This window comes from Ceratotherium simum, chromosome 12 (assembly GCF_057802395.1).
Source record: "Ceratotherium simum simum isolate JZ-2026a chromosome 12, ASM5780239v1, whole genome shotgun sequence".
NCBI lineage: Eukaryota > Metazoa > Chordata > Mammalia > Perissodactyla > Rhinocerotidae > Ceratotherium > Ceratotherium simum.
Window position 1 is genome coordinate 2,843,783 of NC_141911.1, and position 13,115 is coordinate 2,856,897.

The 13,115-nt window shown below is 37.6% G+C and overlaps 1 protein-coding gene across 2 annotated transcripts in view; it reads left to right on the top strand.

Annotated features, from left to right (window-relative positions):
* PPP3CC (protein phosphatase 3 catalytic subunit gamma) overlaps positions 1-10,880 on the top strand; it is a 100,327-nt gene extending 89,447 nt beyond the window's left edge. Inside the window, exons 11-14 of one of the 2 annotated variants that reach the window (XM_014796675.2) lie at positions 2,733-2,814; positions 3,419-3,516; positions 9,018-9,047; positions 10,359-10,880. In XM_014796675.2, coding sequence (XP_014652161.1) covers positions 2,733-2,814; positions 3,419-3,516; positions 9,018-9,047; positions 10,359-10,588 — 440 coding nt within the window. In that variant the 3' untranslated portion in view covers positions 10,589-10,880. The remainder of the gene's footprint in view (positions 1-2,732; positions 2,815-3,418; positions 3,517-9,017; positions 9,048-10,358) is intronic. The other variant, XM_004442296.3, reaches the window with a different exon arrangement.
* Positions 10,881-13,115: the final 2,235 nt, after the last annotated feature.

Sequence of the window (13,115 nt, forward strand, 5' to 3'; positions counted from 1 at the left end):
CAAATTCAAACCACAGTGGATGATTCTACACACCCACTAGATTGGCTAAAATTAAAGATGCGTAATACCAAGTGTTGGCCAGGATGTGTAGCAACAGGAATGCTCATATACTAAACTGTAAATTGGTACATTCACTTTAGTAGATAATGCCAAACTGTTATCCCAATTTGAACGTATATATACAGAAATATGTGCAGCAAAGAGAAATGCACAGGAATATTCATAGCAGCCTAATTCAAAATAGCCAAAAATTTGAATCAGCCCAAATGACCACTGAAAGTAAAAAGGATAAATAAATGGTTGTGTATTCATATAGTGGAATTGTATACAATAATGACAGTGAACTACAGTAACAGGGAAAACATGGATGACTCTTACAAACATAATGTTGAGCCAAAGAGGCCAGACATGAAAATACATATTTGATTGTTCCAATTACATAAAGTTGAAAAACAATGAAAACTGCAGTGCTAGTGGATACACACGATGATAAAACTATAGAAAACAGCAAGAAAGTGATTTCAATAAAAGTCAAAAAAATGATACTTTGGGAAGAGAGGAATTAATTATTAGGAGGGCCCAAGGGGGACATCTGAGGTGCTGGGAAGGTGCCATTTATTGACCTGACTGGTAGTTATATGGCCACTTGCTTTTTAATAAATCATTGAGTTACACATTTGTTTTGCATACTTTTCTGTATGTTTATCATACTTCACAATAAAAAAGGCAGAGATTTTTGTAGGAATTTTTGGAAGCTGGAAAACAAATGAATTAGTTTACTGACTTAGCTGATTCAAGAAAGCTAAAGCCCAACTTGGTAATGGGGAATGCTGAGTTCCAGCATGGAATCCTCAAAAAGCAAAGAAATTGGTAGAACTAGTTGCTAGAGTTGGGGACTGTGGGTTGGGGGAGGAGGGAGATGGGCACTGAACTTATTTTAGTTCTAGGTGAAAACTGTTGGAATGGCGGTTAAAGACCTAGTTGCTACTAGGCAACTGCCTCCTCTTCAGATCTGGAGGCTAATCTCTAAATAAACTGTAAACCAAAGAATTTTTCAACCAGGGATACAATTGAAGGCATCAATACCATGTAAAACAGATGAATTAAGTGGCCTTATGCACACTCAATACTGATACAGAGAATTACCTAACAACGGCCCACCCTGATCACTCCACGTAAAGCTCCAAGTCAACAGTCCATCCGCCAACTCTGAAAACTTTTTGGTCCCTCATGCTTAGTCATGAGCAGACACCAAGGATTACCAGACATTTCAGGAAAGTTTCTAAGAGAGACAACGACAAAAACAGCAAAAAGCACCTTGAATGAACTTGAGATTCTGAAGAAAATACAATCTTAAAAAAGGAAAAACTATAATATCCCCAGAAAGACAGGGGAAGATATTGAATCCATTAAACAAAAACATAATACTCTTACTAAGAGATTTGTAAGCTCATGGTTCTGTCCTTTGTTTTTTGTTCCTTGTTTTCAGCATCATTTGTTCCACAAATATTGTTTTCTTTGTCTAATTTTATTTTCATGATTTGTGGGGGTAGAACATGTTAGATAATAATAGATGTGAATTAATGTAAAACTATGAACTTTTAAGAAATGGAAAAACTGACAAGAGATCTGTAATTTAACATTCTATCATGATACCAAGGATGTCTCTTCTGAGCTGATAAGGATAATAGCCTGCTTCTCTCATTGCATTTCACTTGGATTTTTTTTCTCTCTTCCATGTATACTTAAATTCTTCTTCTCATATTTCTTCATCTCCTTGTTTCTTGGTGTCTCTTCTCCCTGAAGATCACTACATTTCAAGCTATCAGAAAGGTATACCACTAACATGTGCTAAGAGCTTAATACTCCCTCTCTGTCCCACACAGTCTATTAGACTTTTTTAGTTGAATAATTTCAGGCAGGCCCTCCATCCTCCCTTTCTGTTTTAATGTATATGTTTTCTGTGGACCTGCTTATGATCCTGTAGGATACTGAAAGCTGGAGGGGTGAGAAAGGAGAGGCCATATTTCTTTTTTAGATTTTTGAATGTGGTCATCTGGTGCATGCCTGGACCTTGGCTTCTCGTATGTGAGCTGTTCCCTGAATCTTAGATGAGAAAAGACCATAAAGTCTTACATTAACTTTTTTGACGTTGCTTTATAAAATATCTTACCCATCATCGTAATTTGTACTGCACAGTTGTCTGTGGTAGGAAATAACTCACCAATTTGTGAGTAAGTGAGGATTATAGAATGAAAGCAGCCCTCATGAAGTTCAGGTGAGCCAGCTGTGTGTTGTGTTTACATGCAGAAGACAACTGCTTGAATCAGCACTTGTCATTTGGCAGGTCAAACCCTGCATCCTAAGGTAGCTTATAGGATTCTCACAAGAGATCTTTGCTGTAGCAAGTCTTTGTTTGTATGTGTGTATTTCATCCTTCACCGTGTTCTACATTTCAGAACCCCAGATAAGTTCCTCCCTCTCATAGATTTGCCTAGACTGTCTTTTTTGTGGTCCCTCCTTTTTTTTACTTCATCTTATTTTTTTTCTCTTCTGGGTTATTTTTTCTTTTGCTTCTTAGAACTTCCAGAGATTTGTGTTTAAGCAAACTTAGGCCTTGATTTCTTTTTTTAAAACTACCCTTTAACTTAGAAAGACACTTTATCCTTCATTTTTTAAAACTAACCTGTTAACACATTCCTTTAACTCACTTGTTCTTTGTATTCTCTAAGGAGGCACTACAGTTCGAAAGGAGATCATCAAGAATAAAATCAGAGCCATTGGGAAGATGGCACGGGTGTTTTCAATTCTTCGGTAAGGATAAGTCTGTCATTACAGTGTGGGATGAAAGCATTTTGAGAGAAAATTAGAAGTTGATTTCAGAACAGTTCTTTAGAATTGGAACTTGGTATTAGAACTGTAGGTGTTCGGGTTGTGTGTGGATTGAATCAGACTTGCACGTTAAAGTGACTAGAACGTCCTGGCAAACTTGCTTGGTACAAGCTTAGATGCAGTGAACGTGGTGGTGTGATGTGGATTTTGGAGCCAGACTGCCTGTGTTCACATCCTTGCTCTACCTCTTCTTAGCTGTGTGATCTTGTGCCTCATTTTCCTTGTCTGTAAAAGAGATAATAACAGGACCTGCCTCACACAGTTATTAGGAGGATTCGATGGGATAATATAGGGGAAATATTAGGATGGCACCTGGCTATTAAGTACCTCTAATTGAAAAGCAAGACCTGACTGATTGTTTAAAATTGGAATATTTACAGAAAATTTTGGGTCAGGGAAGGGGTAGAGAGCAGGAGAACCTGTCCTCCATCTGTGTGTATCTCTTCTGAACTTCCTTCAAGTGTGTTTGCATTGCTGAGTGGTAGACACCCTGGCATTAACCCAGAGCTTTGATCTTCTTTTGCAGGGAAGAGAGTGAGAGTGTGCTGACTCTCAAGGGCCTGACTCCTACAGGTACACTCCCTCTGGGTGTCCTCTCAGGAGGAAAGCAGACTATTGAGACAGGTGAGTATGAGAAATGCTCCTTTCATGGGATGTGTGCTCCTATTACCTAGCAGTCAATGTAAAATTAAAAATTGGGGCTTCTTTCAATAAATGGTACTGGACCAATTGGATATCCATCTGGGGGAAAAATGAATCTTGACCCTTCTCTCCTTACACAAAAATTAATTTGGAATGAATTATAACTTAAATATAAAAGGTGAAATAGTAGAACTCCCAGAAGAAAGTATGCAGAATAGGCATTGGGATAGATAAAGAGTCCTTAAATAGGACACAAAAAGTACTAACCTTAAAATAAAAAATGAATAAATTTTATTAAATTAAGAGTTTCTATTCACAAAAGTACATGATTAAGAGAGGGAAAAGGCAAGCCATAAACTGGGAGAAGCTTTTTGCAATACTTATGTCTGACAAAGGACTTGTATTCAGAATATATAAAGAACTACAGCTCAATAAGAAAAACATAAACAACCAATTTTTTAAAAAATGGTAAAAAGATTTTCACAGGCACTTCACAAAAGAGGGTATCAAAATGGCCAATAAGTATATGAAAAGATGCTTAATATAGTTACTCATCTGGAAAATGGATATTAAAACCACAGTGAGGGCCGGCCCTGTGGCTTGGTGGTTAAGTGCGCGCGCTGCAATGCTGGTGGCCCGGGTTCGGATCCCGGGTGCGCATCGAGGCACCACTTCTCCGTCCATCCTGGGGCCGAGTCCCACATACAGCAACTAGAAGGATGTGCAGCTATGACATACAACTATCTACTGGGGCTTTGGGGGGAAAAATAAAATAAATAAAATCTTTAAAAAAATAAATAAATAAATAAAACCACAGTGAGATACCACTACATACTCACTAGAATGGCTAAAATTAAAAAGTCTGACAATACCAAGTGTTGGTGAGTTCGTGGAGAACTAGAACTAGATACATTGCTGATGGACTTATATAAATTGATTCAGCCACTTTGGAAAACTGTTGGGCAGTAAAGCAAAACATGTTTACCCTATAGCCTAGGAGTTCCACACCTGGTATATATCCAAGAGAAATTAGTGCATATATCCATCAAAGGATGGGCGTAGGATTGTTCACCTTAGCCCCAACGGGAAACAACCCAAATATCATTGATAGTAGAATAGATAAATAAATTGTGTTATATTTGTACCATAGAATATTAGTCAGCAATAAAAAAATAACTGAATACATGCAAAAACATGATTGAATCTCACAGACATTATGGTAAACTAAAAAAGCTAGATACAAAAGAGCACAGGCTGTGTGATTTATATGATGTTAGAGAACAGGCAGGCTAATCAATGGTAATAGAAGTCAGAATGGCACTTCCTCTGGTGGGAGAATATTGACCCAGAAGGGGCACAGGGGACTTTTGGAGTAGTGGGAATGTTCTGTATCACTATCTGGGTGGTCGTTACACAAGTGTGTACATATATAAAAATGTATTGAGCTGTACACTTCAGATTTGTGCACATGATACGTCTCACTTGTGTATGTTTTATACCTTAATTTTTTTTGGTTAGAGTTTCTCAATCAGAGAGGGAATCTGCCTCTTTGCCTGCAAGCCATATCCTACTGCAGTGCCACAGTCACCTCTTCGACCAGAGTGTCAGTTCTAAAAATTATATGGGCTCTGACTTCTAAGGAGAGGGTTTTATGGAACCCTGGAATGAAAAGGTTGATGTTTGTTAGAATAAACATAGATCTGGTCAGGCAAGGGGAAGAGACCTGAGATCACATCATTGGATAACTAATTACAGGCATGAAAACCAGAGGTAAAGCAACTAACAGCTTAAACTAGAGTTTCACTGCTTTTTTGCCCCCTTGTTTTATTGAGTTGTTTCTACTTAAGTTTTTCTTTTTCCTTGTCATCTTGCCACTTACAGGAATCCTTTGCTTTTTGTGGAAATTCCACTGCTGTTGATTAACAGGAAAAAGCCCTTTTCTTTCCCCTTTCTTTTTATAGGATTCAATTCCTCCTTCTCTTTCAAATTGAATACTGGAATATTAGAGTTTAGCTGTTTAGAAAGAAGAATGAACATTTTCTCCTTGGAAGTATATAATTAATTTCTGTAGTTTCATAGAAAGGATCAATAAACTATTTCAGACTGAATTTTTTTCTCTCAAATAAATGTGCAGTTTCTTGTAAGCAAAATACTTTTACACCATTCCTTTGTTTGGTAATTAGTCTTATGAGATATTCTGACAGCAGCTCTGACAAGACAATTTAGAGTTACTAGGAATTAACATGGGTAAAGAAGAAAGGGAATGTCCTGAAGCATCCTTACTTGAAAAGTTTTGAAAATTTGCTGATCCACAGTTGTTTATTTAATCTGAACCAGATTTTTCTAGACCTTGAAAGAGCAAACCTGCAAATCTGGTATGAGTAACAAAGAGAATTTTATGGATGTATCATTTGAAGTTTTGTTTATAATCCTTGGTCTACCTTTTGTTCTCAGTTCCAAATATATCCAATTTCTCTTTGTTCCTAATTTGAATATGAGTGTTATTAATCAATATAGGATTGTTTATTGATACTTCCAAAATTGATAGAAATCTTTAGGAATGCGTAAGAAGAACAAAACTAAAGTTGGAGCCAGCTTTTTAGAGCTTCTTATTCACTCTTATTGATTGATAGGAGCTTATTTTGTCGTTTTCCCATCAGAGTCTCAGTTCCACAGGTTCATTGGCAAACTGGAGCATTAGCCAAAAAAGACCTCTTATTGTTCATTTAACTTTACATGGAGAACTTTCAACCAACAATATCCCATATGGCTTTATAGCATACATTCATTTATGCCCGATCTTGTTCCAAGAGGTATTTGAGTAAGTTACAGTATACATTCAACACAGTGAAGTAAAATAAATATGCTTGGAAATTGGAGCGCAAAGGAAAACAAAACAAAAAAAAGCTAACATTCAGCCGTAAACTTGACTCCATGCTTCCTAGTAGCTAAAATAAAGAGGAAAGCCAAGAACTGAACAAGATTCACAAAGACCATGAGATACAAAACAATTCAGTTATAAATTGAACTACATCAGAATTAAAAATTTTTGTGCTGCAAATGGAACCATCAAGAAAGTGAAAAGACAACCCACAGAATGGGTGAAAATATTTATAAATCATGTATCTGATAAGAGACTGGTATCTAGAAAATATAAATAACTCATATCTGAATCATAAAAAGACAACCGAATTAAAAAGTGGGTAAAAAATTTGAATAGACATTTTTCCAAAGACACACAAATGGCCCATAAGCATGTGAAAAGATGTTTGACATCATAGACATTAAGGAAATACAAATCAAAACCACAGTGAGATGCCACTTTACACCCATTAGGATGGCTGTGATCAAAAAGACATGATAACAAGTGTTGGTGAGAATGTGGAGAAATTGGCACCCTCCTACACTGCTGGTGGGGATGTAAAATGTTGCAGCACTTGGGAAACCAATCTGGCACAGTTCCTTTGATGATTAAACGTACAGTTACCATGTGACCTAGCAGTTCCCACTCCTAGTTATATACCCCAGACAAATGAAAGCATATACACGCAAAAACTTGTACATGCATGTTTGTAGCAGCATTCTTTGTAATAGCTAATAAATGGAAACAACCCAAATGTCCATCAACTGATGAGTGGTTAAACAAAATGTGGTATGACCATACAATGGACTATTCTTCAGTCATAACAGGGAATGAAGTACTGATACATGCTTAAATGTGAATAAACCCTGAAAACATTATGCTAAGTGAAAGAAGCCAGTCACTAAAATCACATATTGTATGATTTCATTTATAGGAAACGTCCAGAACAGGCAAATCTATAGAGACAGACAATAGATTAATAGTTGACTCTAGGGTTAAGGGGAAGGGATAAGGAAGGAAAATGGGGGTCTTTTTGGGAAGATGAAAATGTTCTAACCGTAGATTGTGGGGATGGTTGCACAACTCTAAATATATTAAAATCATTGTATTGTACACTTCAAACAAGTGAATTTTATGGTATATGAATTATATTTCAGTGAAGAAAAATATATTTCGGTAAAGAAAAGAAAACAGTTTCTCAGTTTTATATGTCTGTTTCTTATAATAAGATATCAGCCTCAGTGCAAGCTGATATCTTAATACCCAATGGAAAAAGCAATTCTAGGAGGGCCCAAAACAATGTAATACTAGTACCCATTTTACCACATAGCTTTTAAACTCTAGTCCAACACTCTGTGTACAATTTCAGGCAATGCTTTGTTCTCCCACTTGCATCAGTGATGTACTGTTTGAAGGCACTGTCATTTTCTTGTGATGGTTTATTTGTTTTATTTGAGATTAGAGAGGGTAGACATTGCTTTAACACATGCCTACATATGGTTGGCAAATATACGCACTTGATAAGTTGATTCCAAGTTTCCATTTTTCATGGTGCGTTAGGAAGTTAACTTTCAGTTCTTCCAGTTTCTCCTCTATTGTTGATATATAAAGCCTCAGGAACGGCAAACTATTACTGTTCATCATTCTTCCCTGCCTTCTTTTAAAAAATTGGTATTGGAGGAACTGACAACGTTCTTCTCCTAATAGGATCTTTCTTGCTACAACCTGTAACCTTTTCGTATATTAGGGCTGTTATTGTCTTTAAAAGAAGATGCAAGGAAGTTTACCTGTTGGTACTAATTTTTAAGTTGCTTCCTTTTCTATCATGAAGGAGAAGATGGCCTTCTTAGTAACTGGCCTGCTCTCTCGCACAGTGAATGGAAGCCATATGGGTTGGGAATATCAGCCTCTGCTATATCTCTAATCCCAGATGGTACATGAATTTGTATCTGGGATTGAATAGTTTTATGCCTTTGCCAGCTTAGTATTCCACCCCCGGGAAAGAAAAACCCTTCACTTATAACTTCATTTTTCTCTCCTTCCAAATGCCCATGTGTTATTCAAAGTCTACTGTTTTTTATTAAGTAATTAAGAAGGGTAGTTGCACCCCACGTAAGTTGCTTAAGAGCAATAAGAAGTAGTTTTAAATAATTTTGTTGAATAGGACCCAGCAGCAGCTCATTTAATACCATCTGAGCCATTTCAAGCTAAAGAATGGTTGTAGTTTTAAATTCTTTGACTCGACAAGTTATTTTGATATGTGAATGTCAAGACATAAATTAGCAGCTGTCTATTTAAAAGGAGGAAAGCAACGTAACTCTTCGTTTCTTATAGTCAGCTTGACTGACCCCATTGCCTTAGCTATAGATGCCATTAGCTAAAAGGTTCCCATGCCACCTGAAATGTTAAAAATATTAGAAACTCTCCCCATCTCATATTTCTCCCCAATTTAGTTTCTTCGCAATAATCCTCTCGCTTCTCTAACTAGTCAACTTTTATTATGGATGGGAATAGGCGAAAAAGTGGGACCCTGGGATGTCTGTGCTGGCAGGAATGCTGTTGGTTTACTCACTCTTTTTCTGTCTTCATTTTTGCATGCCACTGCTCCTGCCTCTTACAGCCACAGTAGAAGCGGTAGAGGCCCGGGAAGGTATGGCCATATTCCTATGATAGATGTAATCATGTGTCTGTCTACTAGTTTTACAAAGCTTTGTAACATTTGAAATCTTTTACTATTGCATCACCAGAACTGTAACAGTGACAAAAGGAATAGATATTTCTAAGCATGCTCACAAAGGGTTTCCTTTGTGTCCTGTATTTGTGTTAATTTAAATGACCCTCTCCACAGCTAAAGTCTTTTCTGGGCTCTGTTAGTTTTAATGCAATGGTTGAAGCTTAAGCAACTGGTCACAAGGGATCAAATGGTTTAATCCTGTAGCCCTTCCATATGCAAGAGACATCCATTTGGTCACTAGAGATCCAAACAGGTCAGCCTCTTTATCCAGTGATTCTAAAGGATATCAAGAGTAGATGCAAAAGTAGACAGGAATTTAGTTTGATTCATTTCTGAGGTTGCCTTCAGGCAGTCAAGCTAAATTATCTTTGTTTCTATGAAAACAAATTTTAAGTAACAAATTGTCTATGAATCAAGATGAAAACCGTAGGAATTGATAAGCTTATATTATAAATTTAATTGTTTTGTTAGGTAAGGTGGTTTAAAATGGGAATGGGGGCCAGCCCTGAGGCCTAGTGGTTAAGTTCGGCGCACTCTGCTTTGGCAGCCCAAGTTTGGTTCCCAGGCACAGACCTACACCACTAACTGGTGGCCATGCTGTGGCAGCAACCCACATACAAAATAGAGAAAGATTGGCACAGATGTTAGCGCAGAGCGAATCTTCCTCAGCGGAAAAAAAAAAAAGGGAATGCCTTTCCTTGATGATACAAAAGTTCAATCAGAAAGAAAACATCTAGAAGCTGTTTTGTAGATGGCTTTTAACTTATGTTCAGCTCCTCCTTGTGCAAGATAAAAAGCTGTCCTTGTAAACAAAAGGACTAGGTCTTTTGTTACTTCTTTGTGGTCAATGTGATGTTTGTGCTAAAGTAACTACTCTGTTTAACTTGTTCTGTGATTCTAGTGTTGCCTTTTCTCTAAGAAACTCTTTCTCAAATGTATGGGAGCTAAGTAAGAACGTACTAGCTTTTTGTCAGGTGTACTCTACTGTGATTAACTGTATTGAGCTTCTATGAGAATTACTTTCAGTTTCAGGTGCCTTTTGGGCCTTAAAGAGGCAGTAGCTTCAGATAAGGCTAATTCAGATCACACATTGCCCCTTCCCTTCCCCAGACATGTGTTCCGTAGCCCCCCTCTGTGTTCTCTCTAGGAGATTGCTTTGTGCTAAGAAACTTTAAGCTCGTCACTTTGCTGTCAAACTGAGCTCCTCCCTTTCCTGTTTCTCTGTAGCCATCAGGGGGTTTTCGCTTCAGCACAGGATCCGGAGTTTTGAAGAAGCCCGAGGTCTGGACCGAATTAATGAGCGGATGCCACCCCGAAAAGACAGCCAGTACCCTGATGGGCCAGTGAAACTGGTAACCCCTGTACAACCAAATGCTGTGCACAGGAGCGACAAGGGAAGAAAAGCCAGTAGTGACTCAGAGTCCTCCTGTGGCCCAGCAGGTGGATCCAAACCTTAACCAATTTTATTTATTTATTATTGGAAAACAAACATAAACAACTTAAACCTGGAGGTGCATTCATAATACACTCTGCATTTATTCTGTAAGAAAGGTGACCATTTTATAAATTCTTTTAATTTATGTTTAATATATATAAAAATTGCATCTGTTTTGTTTTTCCCATTTTTTCCTAATTTTTAGGAATTGATCTGATTGTCTGATACATATGTGAAGTCTTGTGCTATAAAGGGGACTTTCCCCTAATAAAAGGGCCTTGGAAACCACCACCCTGGGTTTCTGACTTGAACTAGCCAGGCTTTTCTCTTGTTTTTGGAAAGCAATGTCTTTTATTTCAGACTAATAACTTTTCGAATACAAGGAGGTTTTTCTTTTCTTTTTTTTTTTCCCTTTCTACAGGGTACCATTGAAGAAGATCTCTTAAATTTCAGTGGCTAAAACTTCTCTTCTTATGGAAAACTTGATTATAGTAGAACTTCTAAGTGACTAACTCAAACCCAGTGATTTTAAGGGCCAAGGGGAATATTTTCCATAATAACCTACTTTCTTCTGGACTCTCAGTTCCTTTTAACATATTCAGTAAGGCAAAATAAAAAATAATGAGGGATTTTCTTAGAATTACTTAAAATTAGTTCATTGAACCATGTACATGATTGGTTTAAACTTTCCATAGAACTTTGGAGGTTTCTTAACTGTTGCCAGATCCTTTTGCTTTCATCTTTGAACCCCAGGTGATTTATCCCAACTGCAAAGGAAGCTGCATTTGTAAATATTTTATAAATGCCCTCTGTAGAACCTGTGGCAGTAAGCATCATCCATGCCTTTCTGTGTTATTTCATCAGCTATTGCATCTCTTCTCCCCATCGTCCTCCTATTTTTCTATGTCAGCATTTTGAAACTAACAGGGGTAATGGAAACTGATGAAGGTGGAATGATCCCCTTGTGAATTGGAAGTCTTGCTAAAGGGCATTGGATGAGGGAGGATTTCCTAGCTTCTATATCAATTACTGGGATATTTCTCCATCTTTCAGTACTCATTAGGTTGAACTGTCAGTCTCTGTCAGCATATTTTGAAATACAAAAACAAATGTTCAGACCTAATGTTTGAATAATTTTCCCTTAGTTTTCCAAGTCATGACCAACTAGTGAAGGAAATTTTGGGAATCCTTAGGCTCGCATTTTGGTTTAGCCTGGTAGCAGGTGCCATAATACTCATTGGTTGTCTTTGCAATGAATGTACATGTCTGGGCAATACTACACCAAAGTGCATATTTATGAAATTCCTTAATGTCATTTGGGATGTAGGAGTCCAGCATTGAAGCAATTATCTCAGACAGTAGTACTTTATGTTGGGAGCTTCAGGGACGTCAGAAACCTTCTTCAAAAAAACATAATTTCAGGGCCAGCCCAGTGTCCTAGTGGTTAAGTTCACACGCTCCACTTCGGCGGCCTGGGGTTTGCGGTGTCAGGTCCCGGGCGCAGACCTATGCACCACTTATCAAGCCATGCTGTGGCAGGCATCCCACATATAAAGTAGAGGAAGATGGGCACGGATGTTAGCCCAGGGCCAGTCTTCCTCAGCAAAAAGAGGAGGATTGGCAATGGATGTTAGTTTAGGGCTAATCTTCCTCACGAAAAAAACAAAGAAACATAATTTCATTAGAATAATGAAGACTTAGCCCACCTATCTCTATTTTTCTATACCTTTTGCTAACAGTTCTCAGTTTGTTTATGACAGAAATAAAAGCATTTTGGGGATTGGAATCTGGTGGCATGTATTGCTTGTTAATAAACAAGATAGGAAGGATATTGGGGAAGGAGATAAAAGATCTCTTATTGGGTTGTGAGTAATACCTGTGAAAGAAGGGAGAAAAAGTCTTGAGTAGCTGTCTTTACTGATCATCATTTCTTTATACTCGAGGAGGGAATTCATCACCTGGATATCCTCATATTCCTGTCTCCTCCAATCCCAGTATAGAAAAGACGGCTGTTTTGGAAGTCTCACCTAATGTGAAAGTCAGTCAGTCAGTCCAATGACAGATTTGATAGCCACAATCCACAAGCAGAAACCACTCTTAAACGCTTCAATCAGCAGGCAAGTAGTGAAGTAGTTATTACAAATCCTTATAAGCAAAAAATAATATTGTACTAGTAAAAAGGATGATTATTCAGGAATTATGTCTTCATTATCTTCTCAAAAAGAAGTAGTAGAATAAAGCAAGTTTCTTTGACAGAAACTTGGCAAAAGGATGTATTTTACAGGTACCGTTTGAGCTGATGAAGGATCAGCCAGAGTAGAGAGGTAAGAAGTCATGATTCAAGAAAATCGGAGTAAGTTTAATATAGAGCAACAACTTCTTGAGGGAAGTTAGGTTTGAAAATTCTGTTGAATTTTAAAGGTAAAGGTATTATGTTCTGTAGAACGCTGGAATGTGTATTTCAACAATTTAGAAAGTTGTGTGGTGTGTCTGTATGGTACAGATAGCCTCTTAAAGTGAGACCGTCAATCACTTTGCACCAGTGACTC